General features: G+C 44.8%; 1 protein-coding gene across 6 annotated transcripts in view; it reads right to left on the reverse strand.

Moving 5' to 3' along the window:
• GXYLT1 (glucoside xylosyltransferase 1) overlaps window positions 1-26,839 on the reverse strand; it is a 262,151-nt gene that overhangs the window by 124,394 nt on the left and 110,918 nt on the right. For all 6 annotated transcript variants that reach the window (XM_063927318.1, XM_063927319.1, XM_063927321.1 and 3 more), the window contains 2 exons: window positions 24,501-24,624; window positions 13,258-13,427 (listed from right to left, as the gene is read on the reverse strand). In XM_063927318.1, coding sequence (XP_063783388.1) covers window positions 13,258-13,427; window positions 24,501-24,624 — 294 coding nt within the window. The remainder of the gene's footprint in view (window positions 1-13,257; window positions 13,428-24,500; window positions 24,625-26,839) is intronic.

Below are 26,839 nucleotides of genomic sequence, written 5' to 3' on the forward strand. Positions count from 1 at the left end.
AACCGGCTCCTTGGGCACATTTTTCTAAACTGAGTCTGGTAGGAGGGGCATAGAGGGGAGGAGCCAGCACACACATACACACACTAAAATTTTTAAAATGCCAGGCTCCAGTGGACCCAATCTATACCTCGTGGTACTAAAGTACAAGACCCCAGTATCCACTAGGATGTAAGAAAATATTTTTAAGTAAAATAATTTTTAAAAAGGTCTAATACACATTCTACACCTAATTCAATGAAAAAAAACCAGACATTTTGAGTGGTTTTTCGGAAAATAAGAATTTACTTACCGATAATTCTATTTCTCGGAGTCCGTAGTGGATGCTGGGGTTCCTGAAAGGACCATGGGGAATAGCGGCTCCGCAGGAGACAGGGCACAAAAGTAAAGCTTTTACAGGTCAGGTGGTGTGTACTGGCTCCTCCCCCCATGACCCTCCTCCAGACTCCAGTTAGGTACTGTGCCCGGACGAGCGTACACAATAAGGGAGGATTTTGAATCCCGGGTAAGACTCATACCAGCCACACCAATCACACCGTACAACTTGTGATCTAAACCCAGTTAACAGTATGATAACAGAGGAGCCTCTGAAAGATGGCTTCCTAAACAATAACCCGAATTAGTTAACAATAACTATGTACAAGTATTGCAGATAATCCGCACTTGGGATGGGCGCCCAGCATCCACTACGGACTCCGAGAAATAGAATTATCGGTAAGTAAATTCTTATTTTCTCTATTGTCCTAAGTGGATGCTGGGGTTCCTGAAAGGACCATGGGGATTATACCAAAGCTCCCAAACGGGCGGGAGAGTGCGGATGACTCTGCAGCACCGAATGAGAGAACTCCAGGTCCTCCTTTGCCAGGGTATCAAATTTGTAAAAATTTACAAACGTGTTCTCCCCTGACCACGTAGCTGCTCGGCAGAGTTGTAATGCCGAGACCCCTCGGGCAGCCGCCCAAGATGAGCCCACCTTCCTTGCGGAATGGGCCTTAACAGATTTAGGCTGTGGCAGGCCTGCCACAGAATGTACAAGTTGAATTTTGTTACAAATCCAACGAGCAATCGACTGCTTAGAAGCAGGTGCACCCAACTTGTTGGGTGCATACAGTATAAACAGCGAGTCAGATTTTCTGACTCCAGCCGTCCTTTAAATGTATATTTTTAAGGCTCTGACAACGTCCAACAACTTGGAGTCCTTCAAGTCGTCTGTAGCCGCAGGCACTACAATAGGCTGGTTCAGGTGAAACGCTGATACCACCTTAGGGAGAAAATGCGGACGCGTCCGCAGCTCCGCCCTATGTCGAATGGAAAATTAAATAAGGGCTTTTATAAAACAAAGCCGCCAGTTCAGATACTCTCCCGGCCGAAGCCAGGGCCAGTAACATAGTCACTTTCCATGTGAGATATTTCAAATCCACATTCTTTAGTGGTTCAAACCAATTGGATTTGAGGAAATCTAAAACTACATTTAGATCCCACGGTGCCACCTTAGGCACCACAGGAGGCTGTATATGCAGTACTCCTTTGATAAAAATCTGGACCTCAGGGACTGAGGCCAATTCTTTTTGGAAGAATATTGATAGGGCCGAAATTTGAACCTTAATAGATCCCAATTTGAGACCCATAGACAATCCTGATTGCAGGAAATGTAGGAAAACGACCCAGTTGAAATTTCTCCATCGGAGCACTCCGCTGCTCGCACCACGCAACATATTTTCGCCAAATACGGCGATAATGCTTCGCGGTGACTTCCTTCCTTGCCTTTATCAAGGTAGGAATGACTTCTTCTGGAATGCCTTTTCCTTTTAGGATCTGGCATTCAAACGCCATGCCGTCAAACGCAGCCGCGGTAAGTCTTGAAAAAGACAAGGACCCTGCTGAAGCAGGTCCCTTCTCAGAAGTAGAGGCCACGGATCGTCCGTGACCATCTCTTGAAGTTCCGGGTACCAAGTCCTTCTTGGCCAATCCGGAGCCACTAGTCTTACTCCTCTTTGCCGTATAATCCTCAATACCTTTGGTATGAGAGGCAGAGGAGGAAACATATATACGGACTGGTACACCCAAGGTGTTACCAACGCGTCCACAGCTATTGCCTGCGGATCTCTTGACCTGGCGCAATAACTGTCCAGTGTCTTGTTGAGGCGAGACGCCATCATGTCCACCATTGGTTTTACCCAACGGTTTAATAGCATGTGGAAAACTTCTGGATGAAGTACCCACTCTCCCGGGTGAAGGTCGTGTCTGCTGAGGAAGTCTGCTTCCCAGTTGTCCACGCCCGGGATGAATACTGCTGACAGTGCTATCACGTGATTCTCCGCCCAGCGAAGGATCCTGGCAGCTTCTGCCATTCTGTTTCTTGTGCCGCCCTGTCTGTTTACATGGGCGACTGCCGTGATGTTGTCCGACTGGATCAACACCGGTCTTCCTTGAAGCAGAGGTTCCGCCTGGCTTAGAGCATTGTAGATTGCTCTTAGTTCCAGAATGCTTATGTGAAGAGACTTTTTCAGGCTCGACCACACTCCCTGGAAATTTCTTCCCTGTGTGACTGCTCCCCAGCCTCTCAGGCTGGCATCCGTGGTCACCAGGATCCAATCCTGCATGCCGAATCTGCGGCCCTCCAATAGATGAGCCTCCTGCAACCACCACAGAAGGGATACCCTTGTCCTCGGCGACAGGGTTATCCGCAGGTGCATCTGAAGATGCGACCCTGACCATTTGTCCAACAGATCCCTTTGCATGGAATCTGCCGAAAGGGATTGCTTCGTAAGAAGCTACCATTTTTTCCCAGGACTCTTGTGCATTGATGTACAGACACCTTTCCTGGTTTTAGGAGGTTCCTGACCAGGTCAGATAACTCCTTGGCTTTTTCTTCGGGAAGAAAAACCTTTTTCTGAACTGTGTCCAGAATCATCCCCAGGAACAGCAGACGAGTTGTCGGCATTAATTGGGATTTTGGAATATTCAGAATCCATCCGTGCTGCTTTAGCACCTCTTGAGATAGTGCTAAACCCATCTCTAGCTGTTCTCTGGACCTTGTCCTTATTAGGAGATCGTCCAAGTATGGGATAATTAATACGCCTTTTCTTCGAAGAAGAAATATTATCTCGGCCATTACCTTTGTAAAGACCCGAGGTGCCGTGGACAAACCAAACGGCAGCGTCTGAAACTGATAGTGACAGTTTTGTACAACGAACCTGAGGTACCCCTGGTGTGAGGGGTAATTGGAACGTGGAGATACGCATCCTTGATGTCCAAGGATACCATAAAGTCCCCTTCTTCCAGGTTCGCTATCACTGCTCTGAGTGACTCCATCTTGAACTTGAACTTCTTTATGTACAGGTTCAAGGACTTCAGATTTAGAATAGGCCTTACCGAGCCATCCGGCTTCGGTACCACAAAAAGAGTGGAATAATACCCCTTCCCTTGTTGTAGAAGAGGTACCTTGACTATCACCTGCTGAGAATACAGCTTGTGAATGGCTTCCAAAACCGTCTCCCTTTCTGAGGGGGACGTTGGTAAAGCCGACTTCAGGAAACGGCGAGGTGGCTCTGTCTCTAATTTCAACCTGTACCCCTGAGATATTATCTGCAGGATCCAGGGATTTACCTGCGAGTGAGCCCACTGCGCGCTGTAATTTTTGAGACGACCGCCTACCGCCCCCAAGTCCGCTTGCGAAGCCCCAGCGTCATGCTGAGGCTTTTGTAGAAGCCGGGGAGGGCTTCTGTTCCTGGGAAGGAGCTGCCTGTTGCTGTCTCTTCCCTCGTCCTCTGCCTCGTGGCAGATATGAATAGCCCTTTGCTCTCTTATTTTTAAAGGAACGAAAAGGCTGCGGTTGAAAAGTCGGTGCCTTTTTCTGTTGGGGAGTGACTTGAGGTAGAAAGGTGGATTTCCCGGCCGTAGCCGTGGCCACCAAATCCGATAGACCGACCCCAAATAACTCCTCTACGCATCGCCTGTCCACTGTCGTGTCCATAAAGCTCTTCTGGCCGAAATGGACATAGCACTTACCCGTGATGCCAGTGTGCAGATATCTCTCTGTGCATCACGCATATAAAGAAATGCATCCTTTATTTGTTCTAACGACAGTAAAATATTGTCCCCGTCCAGGGTATCAATATTTTCGATCAGGGACTCTGACCAAACTACCCCAGCACTGCACATCCAGGCAGTCGCAATAGCTGGTCGTAGTATAACACCTGCATGTGTGTATATACCTTTTTGGATATTTTCCATCCTCCTATCTGATGGATCTTTAAGTGCGGCCGTCTCAGGAGAGGGTAACGCCACTTGTTTTGATAAGCGTGTTAGCGCTTTGTCCACCCTAGGAGGTGTTTCCCAGCGCTCCCTAACCTCTGGCGGGAAAGGGTATAAAGCCAATAACTTCTTTGAAATTAGCAGTTTTTTATCGGGGCACCCCACGCTTCATCACACACGTCATTTAATTCTTCTGATTCGGTAAAAACTACTGGTAGTTTTTTCACACCCCACATAATACCCTGTTTAGTGGTACCTGTAGTATCAGCTAAATGTAACATCTCCTTTATTGCCAAAATCATATAACGTGTGGCCCTACTGGAAAATACGGTTGATTCGTCACCTTCACCACCGGAATCAGTGCCTGTGTCTGGGTCTGTGTCGACCGACTGAGGCAAGGGGCGTTTTACAGCCCCTGACGGTGTTTGAGGCGCCTGGACAGGCACTAATTGAGTGTCCGGCCGCCTCATGTCGGCAAACGACTGCTTAAGCGAGTTGACGCTATCCCGTAATTCCACAAATAAAGGCATCCATTCTGGTGTCGACCCCCTAGGAGGTGACATCCTCATATTTGGCAATTGCTCCGCCTCCACACCAATAACGTCCTCATACATGTCGACACACACGTACCGACACACAGCAGACACACAGGGAATGCTCTATACGAAGACAGGACCCACTAGCCCTTTGGGGAGACAGAGGGAGAGTCTGCCAGCACACACCAAAAAGCGCTATATATGACAGGGATAGCCTTATGATTAAGTGCTCCCTTATAGCTGCTTTTATATTGATATATTGCCATTTATTTTGCCCCCCCTCTCTGTTATACCCTGTTTCTGTAGTGCAGTGCAGGGGAGAGACCTGGGAGCCTTCCTGACCAGCGGAGCTGTGACAGAAAATGGCGCCGTGTGCTGAGGAGATAGGCCCCGCCCCTTTTCCGGCGGGCTCGTCTCCCGCTATTTAGTACATTTAGGCAGGGGTAAATATCTCCATATAGCCTCTGGGGCTATATGTGAGGTATTTTTAGCCTTTTTAAAGGTTTTCATTTGCCTCCCAGGGCGCCCCCCTCCCAGCGCCCTGCACCCTCAGTGACTGCCGTGTGAAGTGTGCTGAGAGGAAAATGGCGCACAGCTGCAGTGCTGTGCGCTACCTTAAGAAGACTGCAGGAGTCTTCAGCCGCCGATTCTGGACCTCTTCTTGCTTCAGCATCTGTGAGGGGGCCGGCGGCGTGGCTCCGGTGACCATCCAGGCTGTACCTGTGATCGTCCCTCTGGAGCTTCATGTCCAGTAGCCAAGAAGCCAATCCATCCTGCACGCAGGTGAGTTCACTTCTTCTCCCCTCTGTCCCTCGTTGCAGTGATCCTGTTGCCAGCAGGAATCACTGTAAAATAAAAAACCTAAGCTAAACTCTCTAAGCAGCTCTTTATGAGAGCCACCTAGAATTGCACCCTTCTCGGCCGGGCACAAAAATCTAACTGGAGTCTGGAGGAGGGTCATGGGGGGAGGAGCCAGTACACACCACCTGACCTGTAAAAGCTTTACTTTTGTGCCCTGTCTCCTGCGGAGCCGCTATTCCCCATGGTCCTTTCAGGAACCCCAGCATCCACTTAGGACGATAGAGAAAATAATTTGCCAGTTAAGTGGTTAATAATGAAATTCGCTTAGCGTGGCTCATTATTGGGCACCTCAAGAGTTCATGCACTTTATACACTCCAGCAAGAGTCCAATTGCCCAATATAGAATTATGAAGCCACTGTACCCAAGGAGCTTTTTGCAAATAGCAGGGGATTTCTAAATGTACTTCGAACCACAGAACATGGTATGTTAAGAGTGCAAAATTAAAGCAGCTTTACTATCACCATTTTTTGTTAGCAAGTATCTAAGAAACTACCCACCAAATGGGATGTAGATACAATACCATCGGACAGGATTTCGGTGGCAAACCCTTTTTTAGCAGGACGCGCTCGTGTCCTGCCACGGGGGTTAGGAGGTAAGGATTAGGCATCAGAAGGGGGGGGGGGGGGGTTAGGGTTAGGCCCCAAGCGAGGACGGTTAGGTTTAGTCAGCGGTGAAGGAAGGGTTAAACATCATCAGGGAGGGTTGGGGTCAGGCACCCACAAAGGAGGGTAAAGGTACTTTTTGGGGGGCTGTCTGTATTCTGATGGTCGGGATGCCGCTGTCAGTATATCATACCGAATCCCACCAAATGCATCATATGATTAAATTGTGAGTGTGTGCTATGGGTGGTCTTCAGTATGCCGACTGTTGGGATCCCGGCGCACAGTACACCGGCGCCGGAATCCCGACAGCCAGCATACCGACACTTTCTCCCTCGTGGGAGTTCACGACCCCCCTGAAGGGAGCATAAAATAGCGTGGCGCGCGTAGCGTGCCACCGTGCCCGCAGCGTGGCGAGCCCGCAAGGGGCTCATTTACACTTGCCATGCTGTTGGTATGCCGGCTCCCGGCGCCGGTATGCTGGTCGCCGGGAGCCCGGCCGCCGGCATACCATACTACACCCTGTGCTATGACAACTCAGTCTCTGTCACAAACTTAGATAAACAATGTGATTAGTGTCTGCAAAAAGCTATTTTAAGGGTGTCCAGGGGATGTCACCTATGGGCATATTGATGACGACCGCGGTGTGTCATCAATTATGTCAACTTCCCACCTTGACCCCACTTCAGCAGAGTCTCACACCATAGATTCTCTAGCTAGTCACAGTTAATACAAATAACTTTAGAAATCAGGCTGTGTGTTGGTTGGCTATGGCTGAAAAGACTGATTGTCTATAATTAAATAGGATTGGTAGAGTCTCAGTCAGATTGCTACATCTAATTATTGCTGCTAAGTGTATACGTATATGGTATATCATCTCTACAGCCTTTGGTTCCTTAAATTCTGACTCCAGATCCATCAAACTGGTTCATAACTTATTTAAGCAAAAAAATCAACCCTATGTAGTTCACAGTTGGCATACGGCTGGTGCGTATACAGTATTATATTAAATAAGATAAATAAAGCGGAAGGAAGGAAGGAAGGAAGGAAGGAAGGAAGGAAGGAAGGAAGGAAGGAAGGAAGGAAGGAAGGAGAAAGAAAAGAGATGGAAAGAAAAAGGGCAAAAGAAAGAAAGAGAAAATGAGAGAGAAGAAAAGATCTACAAACACGCACGCAAGGACAAATATGTTGCTACCCTTACAGCTCATTGAAACAATGCATCATTCCTCCTGAAAAGTGCCAACATTAAAGTGCCAACTACTGTCCCGTATAAATTCATGCTTTTGGAATGTCATATAATAAAGCATAGAAACTGAAAGACAAATTATTGCTTATTCTCCAAAGTTATTATAAAATGGCCTGAACAATTTTGTTGGTAACGCTTAGAAACGAAAATTAAAAATCTCATTATAGTGATATTTCAAACAAATTGCTTTTTCCAATAAGGAGATGAGAAATAAAATTATAGGCAAGCATGTTAAAGGCTATAAGACTATCTGCAAGCAGCTTGATGTTTATATGATTACAGTTGCAAATGTTAAGAGCTTAAAGTCCATGGGACTGTAGTCAACCTCCCTGGACATGGCCGCAAATGTAAAATGAACCCCAGATTAAAACAGAAGGATAGTGGGAATGTTAGAAAAATAAGAGAGATACTGTACAAGCAAAACTCAAGTTACATCAGTGACGGATCACACCATTCAATGCTTTTCGAATAACAGAGTGCTCCATGGAAGACGACCCAGGAGGATTCCACTTTAAAAAAAAAAAGCCAGACTGGAATTTGCGAAAATGCATATTGAACACTACAAAGCTTTTGGAAGAATGTTCTTTGGACAGTCATCATAATTGGAGCCTTTTGGCAAGTTACAACAGCTGTATGTGCACACACAAAAAAGAAAGCTTTTGAAGAAAAGAACACAATGCCTACAGAGAAACATGGAGGACATGTGGTTATGTTTCAGGTAGAGATGAGCGAGTTCGGTTCTCAGAGAACCGAACCCTACCGGACTTCACGCTCCGAGCCTGGATTCGAGTCAGGCTCGTGTTTTCCCGCCTGACTCGGAAACCAGAACGTGACAAAACATCATTATCACGCTGTCGGATTCTCGCGGGGTTTGGATTCCATATAAGGAGCCGCGCGTCATCGCCATTTTCACGCCAGCATTGGAGAGTGTAGAGAGAGGATGTGTCTCCGTCCTCTCAGTGTCCGTGTATTGTCCTGCATCTGTCCAGTCACAGTGGTTGTGTCCTCCGCTGCCATTTGTCCAGTGCTGCTGTATAGGGTGCTGTGTTGTGCTGCATCAGTCCAGTCACAGTGTTGGTGTCCTCTGCTGCCATATGTCCAGTGCTGCTGTATAATAAGTCCCTTACAGTGTTGCTGTGTTGTCCTGCATCAGACCAGTGGTAGTGTCCTGTGCATCAGTCAATCCAGTGACCAGTCACAGTGGTGTCCTCTGCTGCCATATGTCCAGTGCTGCTGTATAATTAGTCCCTTATGGTGCCCATACACTTATGAGATAATCGGTGCTAACCTTCGATTTCGACTGTATCTGTGAGAGGAATCGAAGGATTGAATGCACATTTTAGGTACCTTTCGACGCGATGCGCAGGCAACGCCAGTCGAATCTCACATCTCAAGATAGTATGTGCTGCATTTAACATTTATCGAATCGCAGTGCGATCACGTGTTTTTAAAAACACATGCTATATATCGCACTGCGATATGCGATGGGCACGCGCCGGGAGCGGATAGAGGGGGTCATTCTGACCCGTTCGCACGCAGCGGTTTGTCGCTGCGGTGCGAACGGGTCCGGAATGCACGTGCGCGGCAGCCGCATTGCGCATGCACGACGTTGCCCGGCGAACGTCCAGTACTACGAAGAAAGCAGTCGCACAGCCGACCGCTAGCAGATTGACACACAGAAGGCATTCCTGGGCGGATCAGGACCATTGGCTGGCGTTTTCGGGGAGTGGTAAGGAAAACGCAGGCGTGTCCAGAAGAACGGAGGGCGGATGTCTGACGTCAAAGCTGGCTCCTGCATCGCAGAGATCGTCGCACAGGGTAAGTATGTCCAGGGCGTTCGCAGCCCTGCTAAGCTAAAATACACTCCCCCATAGGCGTGTACTAGTTGATCGCAGCAGCAGCAAAAAGTTGCTGGCTGCGATCAACTCGGAATGACCACCGGATGCCACTCCCACACGGCGGTAACGTGCCCATCATGTGATTACCATGCGATCTATTGAATGGTAATCACTTTGGCAGTTCAGGTGCGATACACCGAGATGGCGCGGCGCGGGGCATCGCACAAGTGTATGGGCACCATAACAGTGTTGCTGTGTTGTCCTGCATCAGACCAGTGGTAGTGTTCTGTGCATCAGTCAGTCCAGTAACCAGTTACAGCGGTGTCCTCTGCTGCGAAATGTCCAGTCCATTGCAGTGGTATCCTGCATCAGTCCAGTGGTGGTGTCCCTGTGCTGCCGTACAGGTCCAGCGGTACTGCCATATCAGTGATCCTGCCGTATAATTACAGTGGTACTGGCACATAATTCCAGTGATCCTGCCGTATAATTCCATATAACTCCGTATAAGTCCAGTCGAGTGGTGCTGTTCTGTGCTGTATATTATTTACTCCAAATAAAGGGGTATTTAATATTTAATCCAAATAATTTTTACAGGGTTTGCCCTGTGAGGTGTACGCTCGCCTGTGCTGCATATTATTATAATAGCTTCAAATAAAGGGGTTATTATTATCCAAATTAATTTTACAGGCTTTGCCTGTGTGTGTTTGGTTTAGGGGTACGCTATCCTGTGCCACCAATATTGTGTGTGTATTACATCTGGGCAAATTCCAGCACGTCCCATGTTGTTTGTGCGGCACACTTGTGTCGCTTAGCTTAGTCATACAGCTACCTCATTGCACCTCTTTCTTCTTTGCATCATGTGCTGTTTGGGGCCTATTTTTTTAAATCTGCCATCCTGTCTGCCACTGCAGTGCCACTCCAAGATGGGCCAGGTGTTTGTGCCACACACTTGTGTCGCTTAGCTTAGTCATACAGCGACCTTGGTGCAACTTTTAGGCCTAAAAACCATATTGTGACGTGTGAGGTGTTTAGAATAGATTGAGTGGAAATGAATGCTATTGAGGTTGATAATACCGTAGGATCAAAATTACCCCCAAATTCTGTGATTTTAGCTGTTTTTGTGTTTTTTTAAAAAATCATCCAGATCCAAAACCAAAACCAAAAACACAAAAGGGTGGTTTTGGCAAAACCAACCCAAAACCAAAACACGAGTGTGGAATTAGAACCAAAACACGAAAAGTGCCAGCAGCACATATCTAGTTTCAGGGCATGCCTTGAAACCTTTGCAGGGCACAGAGAAATACCAAGATTATCAAGGCATTCTGGAACGAAAAATACTGCCCAGCCTTAGGTCAAAGGTCCTCCAACAAGATAATGACCCAAAACACACAGCTAAAAGCACCCAGAAATGGATACAAAACAAAACATTGGGCTATTCTGGCCTTCTAGGAGCCCTGTATTTGAATCCTATTGAAAATCTATAGAAAGAGCTTAAAGATGCAGTCTGCAGAATGCTCCAATCCTGAAACAGTTGGAGCAGCTAAGGAAAAGTAGGCCAAACTATCTGTTGACAAGAACAAGTGTCTCACTAAGAGCTGGGCATTTCCATGGTCGCAGACTAACATTCAGTGCACATATTTTGAACTATGATCTTAATAATCTAGTCTTACATTACAGGGACAAAACTGAAAGTGGTATGAGTTGGTACTCCAAAAGATGTAGTGTAGAATGAAACTTAATGCATTTGTTACAAATTTATATAGTGTACAGGACCATTAAAGATTGGGTGGTGGACTAACGCACAAAAGACACCCCCCACCCCCAAACAGTCATAACTTTCCTCAGGAAAGTTTAATATACGGTCTAAATACGGTGACATTTGTTTTACATTTATAAGTCCCCAGAGTGTGTCACCTAACTCTGAAATCATTTAAGAATTCTATTTGGGTAGGCAACAGGGCACCTTAACAATTTATGCTTTCTATGAATGCCGGACATTGTGGAGATGTATGGATGTCATAACTCTTAGCCAATTGTTTCCATGTTAAATCTACCTCCATCCAGTACTTCATACATAACAGTGGATTTTAATAAAATATGATGTGGAGGAGGGAAATTAACAATAAAATATAAATAAGTAATAAGAGAAGAAATTTTTTTTTTTTTTTTTTTTTTTAAAGAGCGGTAAATAAAGACAATACAAAACTTGAAATCCTTTCCTTATCGTTACAGCATGGTCTCAATAGCATCTAAAATGCAACTGGAGACCAAAAAGTATTTTCTTTATGGGACATCTGTTTTATTTACATAATTTAAATGCACAAATCATACTTTAAATCTAAATACAATATTTTATGGCATTGGGTGACAAAATGGTTGAAATTTAGCGGAGAATCATTTTAATGCAGCTACATATATAAAATGTAAGAATATTGACATATTAGAAGACTTCCATATAAAAGATCTGCCTGCATTCTAAAGCAAATTCACAATATACAAGATCGGTACAGAAAGGTCACCTACCAAGTGAAAAGTACAGATCCCTCAGAGTATTAAAAAAAAAAACAAAAAAAAAAAACAACAATGATTTTATGGGAACAGTTTCAGTGAGTGCAGAGCAATCTAACGTCCCCAAAAGTACCTTCATTCATTTTTACATCCACATGACAGCCAGTTATATAGCACCATTAAAATATAGTATTGATTTTTGAAGGTTATATACAAGACAGTCTTTTCTATTACAATGAGCACCAACACATTTTACAACTCCTCAGTGGCTTTAGAAGTAATAAACTGTTTATTAGAATGCTTATTTGTAGCCTGAAAGAAAGAAATCAGATCTGCCTGGCTGAAAACCATGCATACATTTCATGTAATAACCTCTAAAAAACAAGTTGGCGAATACCCAAGTTAAGTTATAAAGATACTACCAAACACACACTACATAAAATGACAAATACAGCGCCACATTAGGGAACATCACATAACTACATCCTGCTCATAGTGGTCCTGCTGCAGCAGTTGTAAAGGTTAACAGGTTAAAAAGCAAGCACCAATGCTAGGAGACTACATCCACGTGTCAACTATACTGCCAGAATTTGTTGGATTCACTTACGAAAAGTTACACATTCGAAATGTGTGGGGGCACTCCCCAGGACTCTTATGACTTTGAAATGTTGTGGTCCATGACATTCATCAGATCTCCACAATGAAGGGATCAATGAGAGTAAACCACAAAGTCCTGTTGGCCCAATGGACTGATATCTTTAAGACCCATAACCGTTGTACCACAAGTGGCTGAGCTTACTTTAATGTCAGACCATTATATACAGCCAGCCCCTTGCTGTTAAGTCCAGGTCATATCCACCTGTATATGTCTGTGAGAGATGAGAGTGTAATACTGCTACTGTATAAATCATTGGTACGGCCACACCTGGAATATTGTGTACAGTTCTCGGCACCACACTGTAAAAAAGATATCTTGGAACTTGAAAGAGTTCAAAGGCAAGCTACAAAATTGGTTATGGGGTTAGAAGAACTGGAATATGAGGAAAGGCTTACTAGGTTGAATATGTTTACACTTGAAAAAAAGACGTCTAAGAGGAGACATTATTCATATTTTCAAAATACATAAAGGGACAATACATGGAGTTATCTAGCTATTTATTTATGGAGAGAACTTTACACAGGACACGTGGTCACCCTCTGAGTTAGAGGAGAGAAAATTTCATACCAAACAAAGGAAAGGGTTCTTCAAATTGTTATACACACATTATCTGTTTTAGACTATTTTTACTTCTAATACTGACTGACACAAATGTAAGGAAGATTATTCTTACAAGTACGTACAAAGTATATTTTACATATATAAGTCTAAAAAGTTTCATGGAGCATTCAAGGAAGTTGAAGTACTGTGCCTTACATTTGTTAGTGCTCTATACACGGCTCGGAAAGCCGGCTGTTTCTCATCATGGTATACACCTCTGTTCCCATGAAGGATGAAAATTCCATCTTCAGCTTTGTTACAATTGCTTCCATAGATGCAGTGATCAGGACGATAATTCCACGGACATGGGAAGATGAAAAGACTTTCTTAATGGGGAGATAAATAAATTATAATTATTGCTCTGTAAATCTAGACCAGTTACTGGAATATTATACACAAAGAAGGAGATTCAAATGTTTGAAAAGTTGGTTGGGTGCCTGTTTTTTCCCGTCCATTAGATAGGAAAAAACAAATAGACAGGAAAAAACAGACTCCCAACTGAATTTTCAAATATTTGAATCTCCCCCAAAATGTTCTAGGAGTGTAAATTATTTGTAGACTGCTTTACAACAAATAAATACTGTTCAATATTATGCCAATTGTGAGGGATTACTTGATGTGTCAATTGTTGTACAACCTCTACTTCTTAAGTCAGGGCCTCGTGCACCAAATATGGAGTTACCCTCTGCAATTATTCCACACCCTCACCTCTCCTTGCCTGAAATCGGGTCACATTGTATAAGAAAAGCTGCCACAGTGCGGCTGGGCACAATCCAATCCAGTAGAGCTGGATAAAATTGCTCTGCTAGCCTCTACTAAATAAGACTATAGACCATGGGTCTTCAACCTGTAACCCTCCAGCAGCTGTGGAACTACACATCCCACCATGCCCTGCCACAGTCTTTCTATTAAGGCATACTAAAACGGAGGCAGGGCATGCTGGGATGTGTAGTTCCACAGCAGCTGGAGGGCCACAGGTTTAAGACCCATGATATAGATGGTGTCCTCTCCAATTTCAGGGTCCCAAGGGAGGGATTCCCACTATTTGCTACACAGGCGATGTACGGTAAAGACAACCTAGACTATCATTTTGACATCTAAAATAATAAATATTTATAACAAGATATTACAGGCTATCAATTTCCTAGGAACAGTAACATCAACTGTATGATTCATAGCCTCGTATGATTACTGAATTCAAAAGCAAAATTCTCAAATATTGGTTCATGCAACAAAATGGCTAATTACACAGAGAAAAGATTTTTCCGCACCAGAATATCAATGATTACTTTAAAGGGAACATGGGACTAAATAATTGGAACAATTAAGTATCCATCTTTAATAATGCCGTCCGTATTGGGTGCCACCCCCCAATTACAAGAATATGTTAGAGAACGAATAAAGAAAAAGAATTGGGTTTAAATAGGTGCACTCCATCCCCTAAATTAAATTGTTAAAATCCACTTTATTAATTTTAATTTAAAACAGGTATCAGCACCAATACTCAGTTCAACAGCCTGTGCGGCTTATGAATTGTAATCTGTATTTATTTTTAACCAATAATAGGTAAATTGAGCGAAGTAAATTTAGAAAAAATAGTTGTGAAGAAAATATAAGAAATGTGAATAAAGATTTAAAAATATGCTGTGTGTCAAGTCTCTTATTCACCTGTTGTATTAATTCCCATATGTATTGCTACCAGTAAAATGTAGGCACAGAGTAAATATGTGTACTATTATATTAACATATATGATGTTTATTCCACAAACAGGAGAATATGTACCAATTTGTAATATAATATAGTCCTAAATGGCTATATGATAAGTGGTACTAGTATCAATGATTACTAGAGAGTTTCCTGGATTGTAGCTTTTAAATCCAGCGACTGATGAATGTGGTATTTACAAAAAGTTTGTAATTAGCCTGTAGTTATGTGATGTTTCTATATATAGATTCAAATACAGGTTGAGTATCACTTATCCAAAATTCAAAATGACAAAAATTTTTATCTCCTACTGTGATAATGACATATGTATTATATATATTTTCTATAAATATATATATTTATAAATAATATATATAATATTTATGTCATTATCTCAGTAGGGGACCCACAAATTTGGGATTTTGAATTTTGGATAAGGGATACTCATCCTGTAGTTATAATTGGGATTATACTTCCCAGCACTGAATCACGTTGTTTTTAATATTCAGGTATTATTGTGATCCATATATACCAACAATGTTACTGATAGATCCCTATAACCATAATGATGGTAATATTACATGCAGGCTCCTGTAATTATGGAGAATGTTAATCCAGACCTTATTTAATAATTATAACCATATGTTTTTTCACTCTACAGGCTTTGTTATAGATTGTTATATTTCACATTCATGAGTGGTACTTATAACTTTGTATCAATGGTTAATTATATTTCCTGGATTGCACCTTTTATATCAAACAGCTAGTAAGTGTGGTGTTTTCCGTAAATTTATAATTGGCCTGTCTTCATATGGTTTTAATATACAGGGATTCAAATGTTTATACAGGTTGAGTATCCCATATCCAAATATTCCGAAATACGGAATATTACGAAATACGGACTTTTTTGAGTGAGAGTGAGATAGTGAAACCTTTGTTTTTTGATGGCTCAATGTACACAAACTTTGTTTAATACACAAAGTTATTAATAATATTGTATTAAATGACCTTCAGGCTGTGTATATAAGGTGTATATGAAACATAAATGTATTGTGTGAATGTACACACACTTTGTTTAATGCACAAAGTTATAAAAAAATATTGGCTAAAATGACCTTCAGGCTGTGTGTATAAGGTGTATATGTAACATAAATGCATTTTGTGCTTAGATTTAGGTCCCATCACCATGATAGCTCATTATGGTATGCAATTATTCCAAAATACGGAAAAATACGATATCCAAAATAACTCTGGTCCCAAGCATTTTGGATAAGGGATACTCAACCTGTACTAGGGTTTGTAATTCCCAGCCACGAATCACATAGTTTTTATAGTTGTAAATAGGATTTTGATACTTACCGATAAATCCTTTTCTCCTAGTCCGTAGAGGATGCTGGGGACTCCAAAAGGACCATGGGGGGTATAGACGGGATCCGCAGTAGCTTGGGCACACTAAAAAGAGTTAATCTGGGTGTGAACTGGCTCCTCCCTCTATGCCCCTCCTCCAGACCCCAGTTATAGGAACTATGCCCAGGAGAGACGGACATTTCAAGGAAAGATTTTTGTTTTAACTAAGGGCTACCAAACTACCAGCCCACACCATAAACATACCGTACAACCGGAATAACCACAAACCAGATAACATGCATTAATGCCAGCAACAAGCTGCAACAAACCAATACACAACCCGTGTATAAACTAAAATTAACCAGCAAGAAAAAACACTGCAAGTAATAGTCCGCACAGGGACGGGCGCCCAGCATCCTCTACGGACTAGGAGAAAAGGATTTATCGGTAAGTACCAAAATCCTATTTTCTCTTACGTCCTAGAGGATGCTGGGGACTCCAAAAGGACCATGGGGATTATACCAAAGCTCCAGAATGGGCGGGAGAGTGAGGACGACTCTGCAGCACCGACTGAGCAAACGCCAGGTCCTCATCGGCCAGGGTATCAAACTTATAGAACTTAGCGAACGTGTTAGAACCCGACCAAGTAGCCGCTCGGCAAAGTTGTAATGCCGAAACGCCCCGGGCAGCCGCCCAAGATGAGCCTACTTTCCTGGTAGAATGGGCTGTTACCGACTTCGGTACCGGTAGTCCGACCGAAGAATGAGCCTGCTGGATCGTACTACAAATCCAGCGTGCAATAGTCTGTTTTGAAGCGGGATGACCAATCCTGTTGACAGCATACAAAACAAACAACGCATCAGTCTTCCTAGTAACAGCTGTCCTAGCGACGTAGATTTTCAACGCTCTTACAACATCTAGAGATTTCGGAATCGCCACAGTTTCCGTAGCCACCGGAACCACAATAGGTTGGTTAATGTGAAATGAAGAAACCACCTTCGGTAGAAATTGTTGAGGAGTCCTCAATTCCGCCCTATCCGAATGAAAAATAAAATACGGGCTCTTATGAGATAAAGCCGCCAACTCCGACACCCGCCTGGCAGACGCCAGCGCCAAAAGCATAACCACCTTCCAGGTGAGAAACTTCAACCTTACGCAAAGGTTCAAACCAGAAAGACGTGAAAAACCGTAAGACGACATCAAGGTCCCATGGAGCTACAGCAGGTACAAACGGAGGATTGATATGCAATACTCCTTTCACAAAGGTCTGAACCTCCGGGAGGGCAGCTAATTCTTTTTGAAAGAAAATAGATAAAGCCGAAATCTGCACTTTGATGGAACCCAATTTCAGGCCTGCATCTACGCCCGCCTGTAAAAAGTGGAGAAAACGACCAAAGTGAAAAACCTCCGCAGGAGCCCTTTTAGCCTCACACCAGGAAACATACTTCCTCCAAATACGGTGATAGTGTTTCGCCGTAACCTCCTTCCTAGCCTTAATGAGAGCTGGAATGACCTCCCTGGGAATACACTTACAAGCTAAGATCTGGCGCTCAACCTCCATGCCGTCAAACGCAGCCGCGGTAAGTCTGGAAACACGCATGGACCCTGCAACAACAGATCCTCTCTTAGAGGAAGCGGCCACGGATCTTCCACCAGTAAGTCCTGAAGATCCAGATACCAGGCCCTTCTTGGCCAGTCTGGAACGACGAGAATCGCCTGAACCCTTGCTCGTCGAATGATCCCCAGCACCTTTGGAATGAGAGGAAGTGGAGGGAACACACACACCGACTGGAACACCCACGGAGACAGCAGGGCGTCCACTGCAGTTGCTTGTGGGTCCCTTGACCTGGAACAATACCTCGGGAGCTTCTTGTTGAGCCGATACGCCATCATGTCTATCAACGGAATTCCCCAGCGTCTTGTCACCTCTGCAAAAACCTCTTGGTGAAGAGCCCACTCTCCCGGATGGAGATCGTGTCTGCTGAGGAAATCTGCTTCCCAGTTGTCCACCCCCGGCAGGAAAACTGCTAACAGTGCGCTCACGTGTTGTTCCGCCCAGCGAAGGATCTTTGTGGCCTCCGCCATTGCCGCTCTGCTCCTCGTTCCGCCTTGCCGGTTTATATGCGCCACCGCTGTGATGTTGTCTGACTGTACCAGAACTGGTAGACCCTGAAGGCTTCTTGCTTGTAGCAGGCCGTTGTAAATGGCTCTTAACTCGAGAATATTTATGTGGAGACAGGCTTCCTGGAGCGACCATTTTCCCTGGAAGTTTCTTCCTTGGGCGACTGCGCCCCAGCCCCAGAGACTTGCATCTGTTGTCAGAAGTACCCAATCCTGGATACCGAATCGACGTCCCCCTAGGAGGTGATGACCCTGTAGCCACCACAGGAGAGAAATTCTGGCTCTGGGAGATAGACTTATCTTCCGGTGAATGTGTAGGTGAGACCCGGACCATTTGCTCAGCAAGTCACACTGAAACATCCGGGCGTGAAATCTGCCAAATGGTATGGCTTCGTACGCCGCAACCATCTTCCCCAGAAACCGAGTACAATGATGGATCGACACACTCGTCGGCTTCAGAAGTTCCCTGACCATCGTCTGCAGTTCCCGAGCCTTTTCTTCTGGAAGAAATACCTTTTGTAAATCCGTGTCCAGAATCATGCCCAGCAAAGGAAGCTGAGTGGTCGGAATCAACTGGGATTTCGGCAAATTGAGCATCCAACTGTGCTGTGGCAAAACAGAGAGTGACAACTCTACACTTCTCAGCAACCGTTCCTTGGACCTCGCCTTTATCAGGAGATCGTCCAAGTACGGGATAATTGAAACCCCTCGTTTGCGAAGAAGAACCATCATTTCCGCCATGACTTTGGTGAAAATCCTCGGAGCCGTGGAAAGCCCAAACGGCAACGTCTGAAATTGGTAATGAGAATCCTGTATCGCAAACCTGAGGAAAGCCTGATGCGGAGGATATATCGGCACATGTAAGTAGGCATCTTTTATGTCGACTGACGCCATAAAATCCCCCCCCTCCAGGCTGGCAATCACCGCTCGAAGGGATTCCATCTTGAACTTGAAAACTTTCAAAGTATGGATTGAGGGATTTTAGATTTAGAATTGGTCTGACCGAACCGTCCGGTTTCGGCACCACAAAGAGGCTCGAGTAGAACCCCTCCCCTCGCTGGGACGGGAACAATGACCCTCTGCAGACACAATTTTTGAATCGCTGCCCGGACCACCTCCCTGTCCGGAAGAACTACAGGTAATGCCAAAATGAAGAACCGGTGAGGGGGCATCTCGCAAAACTCCAGTTTGTATCCTTGAGACACGATCTCTAACACCCAAGGATCCAGGTCTGATTAAACCAGACCTAACTGAATATCCGAAGACGGACCCCCACCGGTCCGGACTCCCCCAGGGAAGCCCCAGCGTCATGCGGTGGACTTGGTAGCAGCAGGGGAGGACTTTTGGTCCTGTGCGCCTGAGGCTGCAGGAAGTTTCTTTCCCCGTCCTCTACCCTTTGAGGCGAGGAAAGATGAACCTTTCCCCCGGCTGTATTTGTTGTGACGAAAGGACTGCATTTGTGGATGTGGTGCCTTTTTCTGTTGTGTGGGAACATAAGGAAGAAAAGAGGACTTACCCGCAGTCGCGGTCGAGACTAGGTCCGCCAAGCCGTCCCCAAACAAGACCGTACCTTTGAAGGGTAGTGCTTCCATAGACCTCTTGGAGTCGGCATCAGCATTCCATTGATGGATCCACAGGGCCCTCCTAGCAGATATCGACATGGCATTGGTCCTTGAACCCAAGAGACAGACGTCCCTCGCCGCGTCCTTTAGGTAATCTGCAGCATCCTTAATATAACCGAGAGTTAAAAGGACATTATCTTTATCAAGAGTATCCATGTCACTAGCTAAATTCTCAGCCCATTTAGCAATAGCACTACTCACCCATACCGACGCCACAGCGGGTCTAAGCAGAGCCCCCGAATTAGCGAAAATGGACTTCAGACACGTCTCCAACTTGCGATCCGCCGGATCCTTGAGAGCTGCCGTGTCAGGAGATAGAAGCGCCACCTTCTTAGACAAACGGGATAGAGCTTTATCAACGGTTGGAGATGTCTCCCATTTTTCCCTGTCATCAGAGGGGAAAGGATACGCCATATAAATCCTCTTGGGAATCTGCCATTTCTTATCCGGCGACTCCCAAGCCTTTTCACAAAGAGTATTCATTTCATGAGAGGGGGGAAACTTTACCTCAGGTTTTTTTCCCTTGAACAAGCAAATCCTTGTTTCCTGTACCGCAGGTTCATCAAAAATGTGTAAAACATCTTTTATAGCCACAATCATGTACTGAATACTCTTAACTAAACGTGGATGTAACGCAGCCTCAGTGAAATCGACCTTGGAATCAGAGTCCGTGTCGGTATCAGTATCCCCCACCTGAGTAAATGGCCTCTTATGGGACCCGGATGGGGTCTGTACCTGAGACAAAGCCTCCTCCATGGACTTTTTCCACACCTGCGTCTGTGACTCAGACTTATCTAACCTCTTCAATAAAGAAGCTACATTGGAATTGATCGTATTAAGAAGTGCTAGCAAGTCAGGTGTCGGCTGCGTCGACAGTGCCAATTCTAGCCCCGCATCCACACCTCCCATAACCTCCTCTGGTGAATAACATTCAGCCTCAGACATGTCGACACTTAGTACCGACACACACAACACACAGAACGTCCCAGCAAGGTGACAGGCCCACACTGCAGCCCAGAAAGAGGAGACAGAGGGAGTATGCCAGCTCACACCCCAGCGCCCATATATCGGTATAACGATATATGTACCCAGCGCAGCCTGTTTGTTTAAAAAAAAAAAAAACAGCACCCCACTGCGGCTCCCCTCTGGAGATGCCCCCGTTACTTGTTGTGAATCGTGGAGGTCCCGGCAGAGTCTCTCCCTCAGCCGCGTGTAGGGAGAAAATGGCGCGTGTGAGAAGCGGACCGAAGCTCCGCCCCCTTCCCGGCGGCCACGGCCCGCCAAATTCAAACTAACTAAAAATGCCGGCGGGGGTCTGTAAAGGGTGCCTAGGCACCCACTACCATAATATGCCACCCTGAACTCCAGTAACATGCCTCCCAGGGCGCCCCCCTCCCAGCGCCCTGCACCCAGTGACTACCGTTGGTGATGTGTGTGGGAGCATGGAGCACAGCGTTACCGCTGTGCTTTACCTTCCGTTACTGAAGACTTCTGCCGTCCTGAAGTCTTCTGATCTTCTCATACTCACCCGACTTCTGGCTTCTGTGAGGGGGTGACGGCGTGGCTCTGGGAACAAGCAGCTAGGCGCACCAAGTGATCGAACCCTCTGGAGCTAATGGTGTCCAGTAGCCGAGAAGCAGAGCCTTGAAACTCACAGAAGTAGGTCTGCTTCTCTCCCCTCACTCCCACGCTGCAGGGAGCCTGTAGCCAGCAGGTCTCCCTGAAAATAAAAAAACCTAACAAAAGTATTTTCTAGAGAAACTCAGTAGAGCTCCCCTAGTGTGCATCCAGTCACTCCTGGGCACAAAGACTAACTGGGGTCTGGAGGAGGGGCATAGAGGGAGGAGCCAGTTCACACCCAGATTAAGTCTTTTTAGTGTGCCCAAGCTCCTGCGGATCCCGTCTATACCCCCCATGGTCCTTTTGGAGTCCCCAGTATCCTCTAGGACGTAAGAGAAATAATATTATGGTTCATATGTAACAACAATAATGTTATTAATAGATAGCTGCAGCTATATTATGGTGATATTGCATGCAGACTCATATTCTTATAGGTAATGTTAATCCAGATCCCGTTTGACAATTCCAACCATTCGTTTAAATATACATTAAACAGTCTTACTTATTAATAGCTACACTTGATATTCATAAATAATTTAACACTCCTGAATACATATAATTTCTTACACTAATATCAAATTCTATTGCTGGTAGAGCATACTGTTCGTGTTTGGTGCATTGAACTTTCAGCGGGCGTCCCCGCTGTATGGGACCATTGTGATCGGACCTCCTGTGCACCGCTCGAGTCTCATATAGTTATCACCGCTGCTATCTTAATAAAGACCGCAGCGGGATGCATATAGAGCTGTGTAATAACAATTGGGATATTATATATATCCGGTGTCGGGCTACCGCAGAGCAGTAGTGATTCGCGCCCGCTATTCATGATAGCTATATAGGGGGAGATATTTATATAGGGGGAGATGTTCCGTAGGTCCAATCCAAGGTGGACGTTCAGATGTGGATGCTCAAAATGTATGACGTGAGTCGGTTAATTTTGAATTTGAACTCCCTTAGATAAGGGTTCAACGATTTCAAGTTCAAAATTGTTCTGACCGAACCATCTGATGTCGGTACCACAAAAAGGTTTGAATAGTAACCCACGTTGTGCATGAGGTGGAACTGGGACAATGACCTCTGACCTTTCCAATTTCTGGATAGCTTCTAGTAGGACAGTTCTGTCAGTAAAGCTGGCAAGCCTGATTTGAAGAATCGGTGAAGTGGGGTTTCTTGAAACTCCATTCTGTACCCCTGGGACACAATATCCTGTACCCAGGGATCCAGGCCGGACGACACCCAGACGTGGCTGAAAAGTCTGAGTCTCGCCCCCACCAGCCCGTCCTCCAGGATGCGTGGTCCATCGTTAAGCTGAGGATTTTGAGGTACCAGAAGCCCGTTTACACTGCCATTGACCCGGTATTCAACCCGGGTATAACACTGCTTTATTCCCGGGTTGAATTGCCGGGTCAGGCAACCCGGGATTTCAGCTATGGCGCTTTTGCACCGCATGCTGCCCCGTGTCGAACCGGCAATATGCTGGGTCGATACCGGGTTATTTGTGCGTTGTAAAAAGGGTATAAGAAACACAGTATTTGATACAATGCATAAGGTTTAAAATACTCAAAGTGGGCATTAAATGTTTGTTTGCTTTATTGCTTTCTATGTAATAGTTTGTCTGTAAGCAAACAAAGATATTACACATACAAGTGACATTAATGGCACCTGTATTATTGTTGTTCTTATACTGCAGGTAAAAAAAGGACTGTTTTTACATCAATTATTTTTTGAATGAATCTGGAGTGCATATAGGTCTATTATGATGTTTGCTTTTGTACAATGACATTTAAGAATATTAATTCAATAAAAATAGGAGCCGTGCTAAAACTGCAAAGTGAGGCGATAAGTCTGCCTAGGAACTTATTCTAAGTAATCAAATAAAATATGTAATGGCTGATTCACACCTATGTGCTGTTAATGCATCAGTGTTTTCCACTCATTTATGCCTCAAAAGCGCAATCATAATAGAGGGGAGTTCTTTTCCCACCATTGTATGCTAAAAATGTAATGCTGTATTTAACACATTAGGGCAGGCATTCCTAACCACGGTCCTCAAGGCACACCAACAGTGCAGGTTTTAGTGATATCCAGGCTGCAGCACAGATGGTTAAATCAAAATAACTGAGCTACTAATTATGTCACCTGTGCTGCAGCCTGGATATCACTAAAACCTGCACTGTTGGTGTGCCTTGAGGACCGTGGTTGGGAATGCCTGCATTAGAGTGTGGCACTACTAAAGTGTGCCACTAGGTTGAATTGATAAAAGCAAACTACTTGAAATGTTTCTAAAGCAATTATTTTATCCTTTTTCCCCAATCCATGTGTGAAGCCTAGTATGTACTGTTAAGACATTATAAAAATTACAGTAAGTAGCTACATTCATTTGCTGGTTAGAATATATCTAACAGGTAGATCTAAAGCTGGCAGATAAAATGCCTGTCAGACAGACAGACATTTTAGCTGACACTGCAGATATCACAGGCATACATTATGAGATCTCTCAGTGTACTGGCCAGTGATATCAGCGCTCTGCCCCCAGGAAGGAGACTTTCCCTTGTTCCTTCCCATGTGAAGGAACAGGGAAAATGTCAGTGGGCCACGGTAGGGCATACACCGCCGAGGCAGTAGACATGACACTTTCAAAATATTGAATCGGAGGGACATGTCCGACCAATCGATATTACCGGATCGGTCACCAGTACAAGCGCCTCAATTATCTGGCCGATCCGCCGATATCGGGTGGCTTGGGAAGATAATTGTAGCGTGTATGCTCAGTATAACAAGAGGGTGTGCTTTGTGGGAAACAACTAGTTTTCTTCAGGTTCATATGAGATGCCCCAACCAAAAAAATTAACATAAGCACCTAGAGTAATTTTTTATTTAAATACTAATACCAGGAATAACATTCCTCATCTAGAAAAAGGCCAAAGAAAGTACAGAAACATCACCATATTCAGACAATATAGTGCAAGTCAGAATAACCTTACCTGGGTTGTGAGAAAAGACAATATTCAATAGATCCTGGTCCCCCCAAGTTATGTTTAACTTATACTTCTTCAGCAATGGCATAAGGATATCCCCCCAATGCAAGGAAACAGGAGTCATGTCATTCTATATGAAGACAAACAAAAAACAACTGCTGATATAAAGTCATCTGCTTATTTAAGTGTTTAGATTACAGCGGCCTACACACGGGGCGATGCAGGATAATGGCCGATAAGGACTATATTGTGGCCGGAGGCATGAACCTCGGATATATTGGCCCTGCTGGCACACTATTTTTCCTTGTGATGCCGATCCCGCAGGACCAGATTGCATCGCAAGTTGTTTCCACACAGTGCGATACGCACTGTTTTTTCTACTGATGTGGACTATATAGTCCATATCGGTAGATATATCGCACCATCTGTATGCCGCTTAATGGCTACTGTACTGTAGAACAGAAGAATATGTTCCAAGTAAGGTCATGCAAAAATTGGTCATGTATTTAATATATATGTTATGGTAAGAACTTACCGTTGATAACGTGATTTCTCTTATGTCCACAGGTATCCACAGGATAACATTGGGATATTGTCGAGCAACAGCGAAAATGGCACCAACACGGTCACGAGCTTTCTGGCATCCCAGGATGCATCGGGGCCTCCACTATATAGTCCCGCCCACTGACTCAGTCAGATCAGTTTTTTCCACAGCGATTTTAGGCAGGAACATTAAGTAGAGACCTGTACAGGCGATAAGAACGCACATGCACATCCTTCCATACAAGAAGGAAGAGGTTTAGCGATGGTCTAGATCCTCAAATCAGATGCGTGAGGGTGGGATCCCTGTGGATATAAGAGAAATCACGTTATCAACGGCAAGTTCTTACCATAACGTATATTTCTCTGGCTGGGTCCACAGGATTATCCACGGGATTACATTGGGGTTCCCAAAGCCATTTTAGTGGTGGGGACGCTCCTAATTGCACAGGAGGACCTTTCGCCCGAAGTCTGCGTCATGAGAGGCAAAAGTATCCAAGGCATAATGTCTGATGAATGTGTTCATAGAAGACCATGTGGCTGCCCTACATATCGGTTCTGCTGAAGCACCCTGCTGTGCTGCCCAAGAAGGACCTTAGAGTGTGCAGAGACATTAGCCGGAATAGGGAGATCTGCATGAGAATAAGCTTCTGATATTACCATTCGGAGCCATCTCGCCAGCGTCTGTTTACTAGCAGGCCAACCTCTCCTATGGAATCCGTAGAGGATGAAGAGAGAATCTGTTTTCCTGATGGCACTAGTACGATCTATGTAGATTCTTAAAGCCCGGACCACGTCCAGCGACGCTTCACCCGCAGATAGTCCCGATATTTGAAAAGCTGGGACTACAATTTCTTCATTCAGGTGAAACTTTGATACCACCTTTGGAAGATAGCTAGATCTCGTTCTGAGAACTGCTCTGTCTGGAAAAAAACTTAGGAAAGGAGACTTACATGATAATGCTCCTAAATCTGACACTCTTCTGGCTGACGCCATTGCCAGTAAAAAAAGAACTTTAACCGTTAACCACTTAAGATATGCTCTCTCAAGTGGTTCAAACAAAGGACCATGGAGAAATTTAAGAACTAAATTCAAATCCCAGGGAGCTGCAGGAGGAACAAATGGAGGTTGAATATGTACTACTCCTTGGAAAAATGTACGTACATTCTGTAAATCAGCAATCTTCTGCTGAAACCATACAGTCAACGCCGAGACTTGCACCCTCAAGGAAGCAACTTTCAACCCTTTATCCAATCCTGCCTGAAGGAAATCCAAAATCCTAGCTACTTTAAAAGATCTCGTATTGTAATTTTTTCCAGTACACCAGTGAATATAGGCTTGCCATATTCTATGATACACAAGGGCCGAAGAAGGCTTTCTTGCTATAAGCATGGTTTGGATTACTTGTTTCGAAAATCCTTTAGCCTCTAAGATAGAGGTTTCAACAGCCACGCCGTCAAAGATAGGCGATCCAGATGACTGTGATAACAAGGACCCTGCATTAACAGATCTGGACGTTGAGGGAGCAGTATCTGTGCTTACACTGACATTCTCAACAGATCTGTGTACCAATGCCTTCTTGGCCAAGCTGGAGCTATTAGAATAATTGCTCCTTTTGCCTGTTTTACCTTTCTCACTACTCTGGATAACAGAGATATTGGAGGGAACAGATATGCCAGCTGAAACCTCCATTCTACTGACAGTGCGTCTACCAGGACCGCTCCTGGGTCCCTTGTTCTTGATCCGTACCTCGGAACTTTGTTGTTTAGACGAGACGCCATAAGGTCTATCTCCGGTAGACCCCA

The sequence above is a fragment of the Pseudophryne corroboree genome, chromosome 6 (assembly GCF_028390025.1).
Source record: "Pseudophryne corroboree isolate aPseCor3 chromosome 6, aPseCor3.hap2, whole genome shotgun sequence".
Lineage (NCBI taxonomy): Eukaryota > Metazoa > Chordata > Amphibia > Anura > Myobatrachidae > Pseudophryne > Pseudophryne corroboree.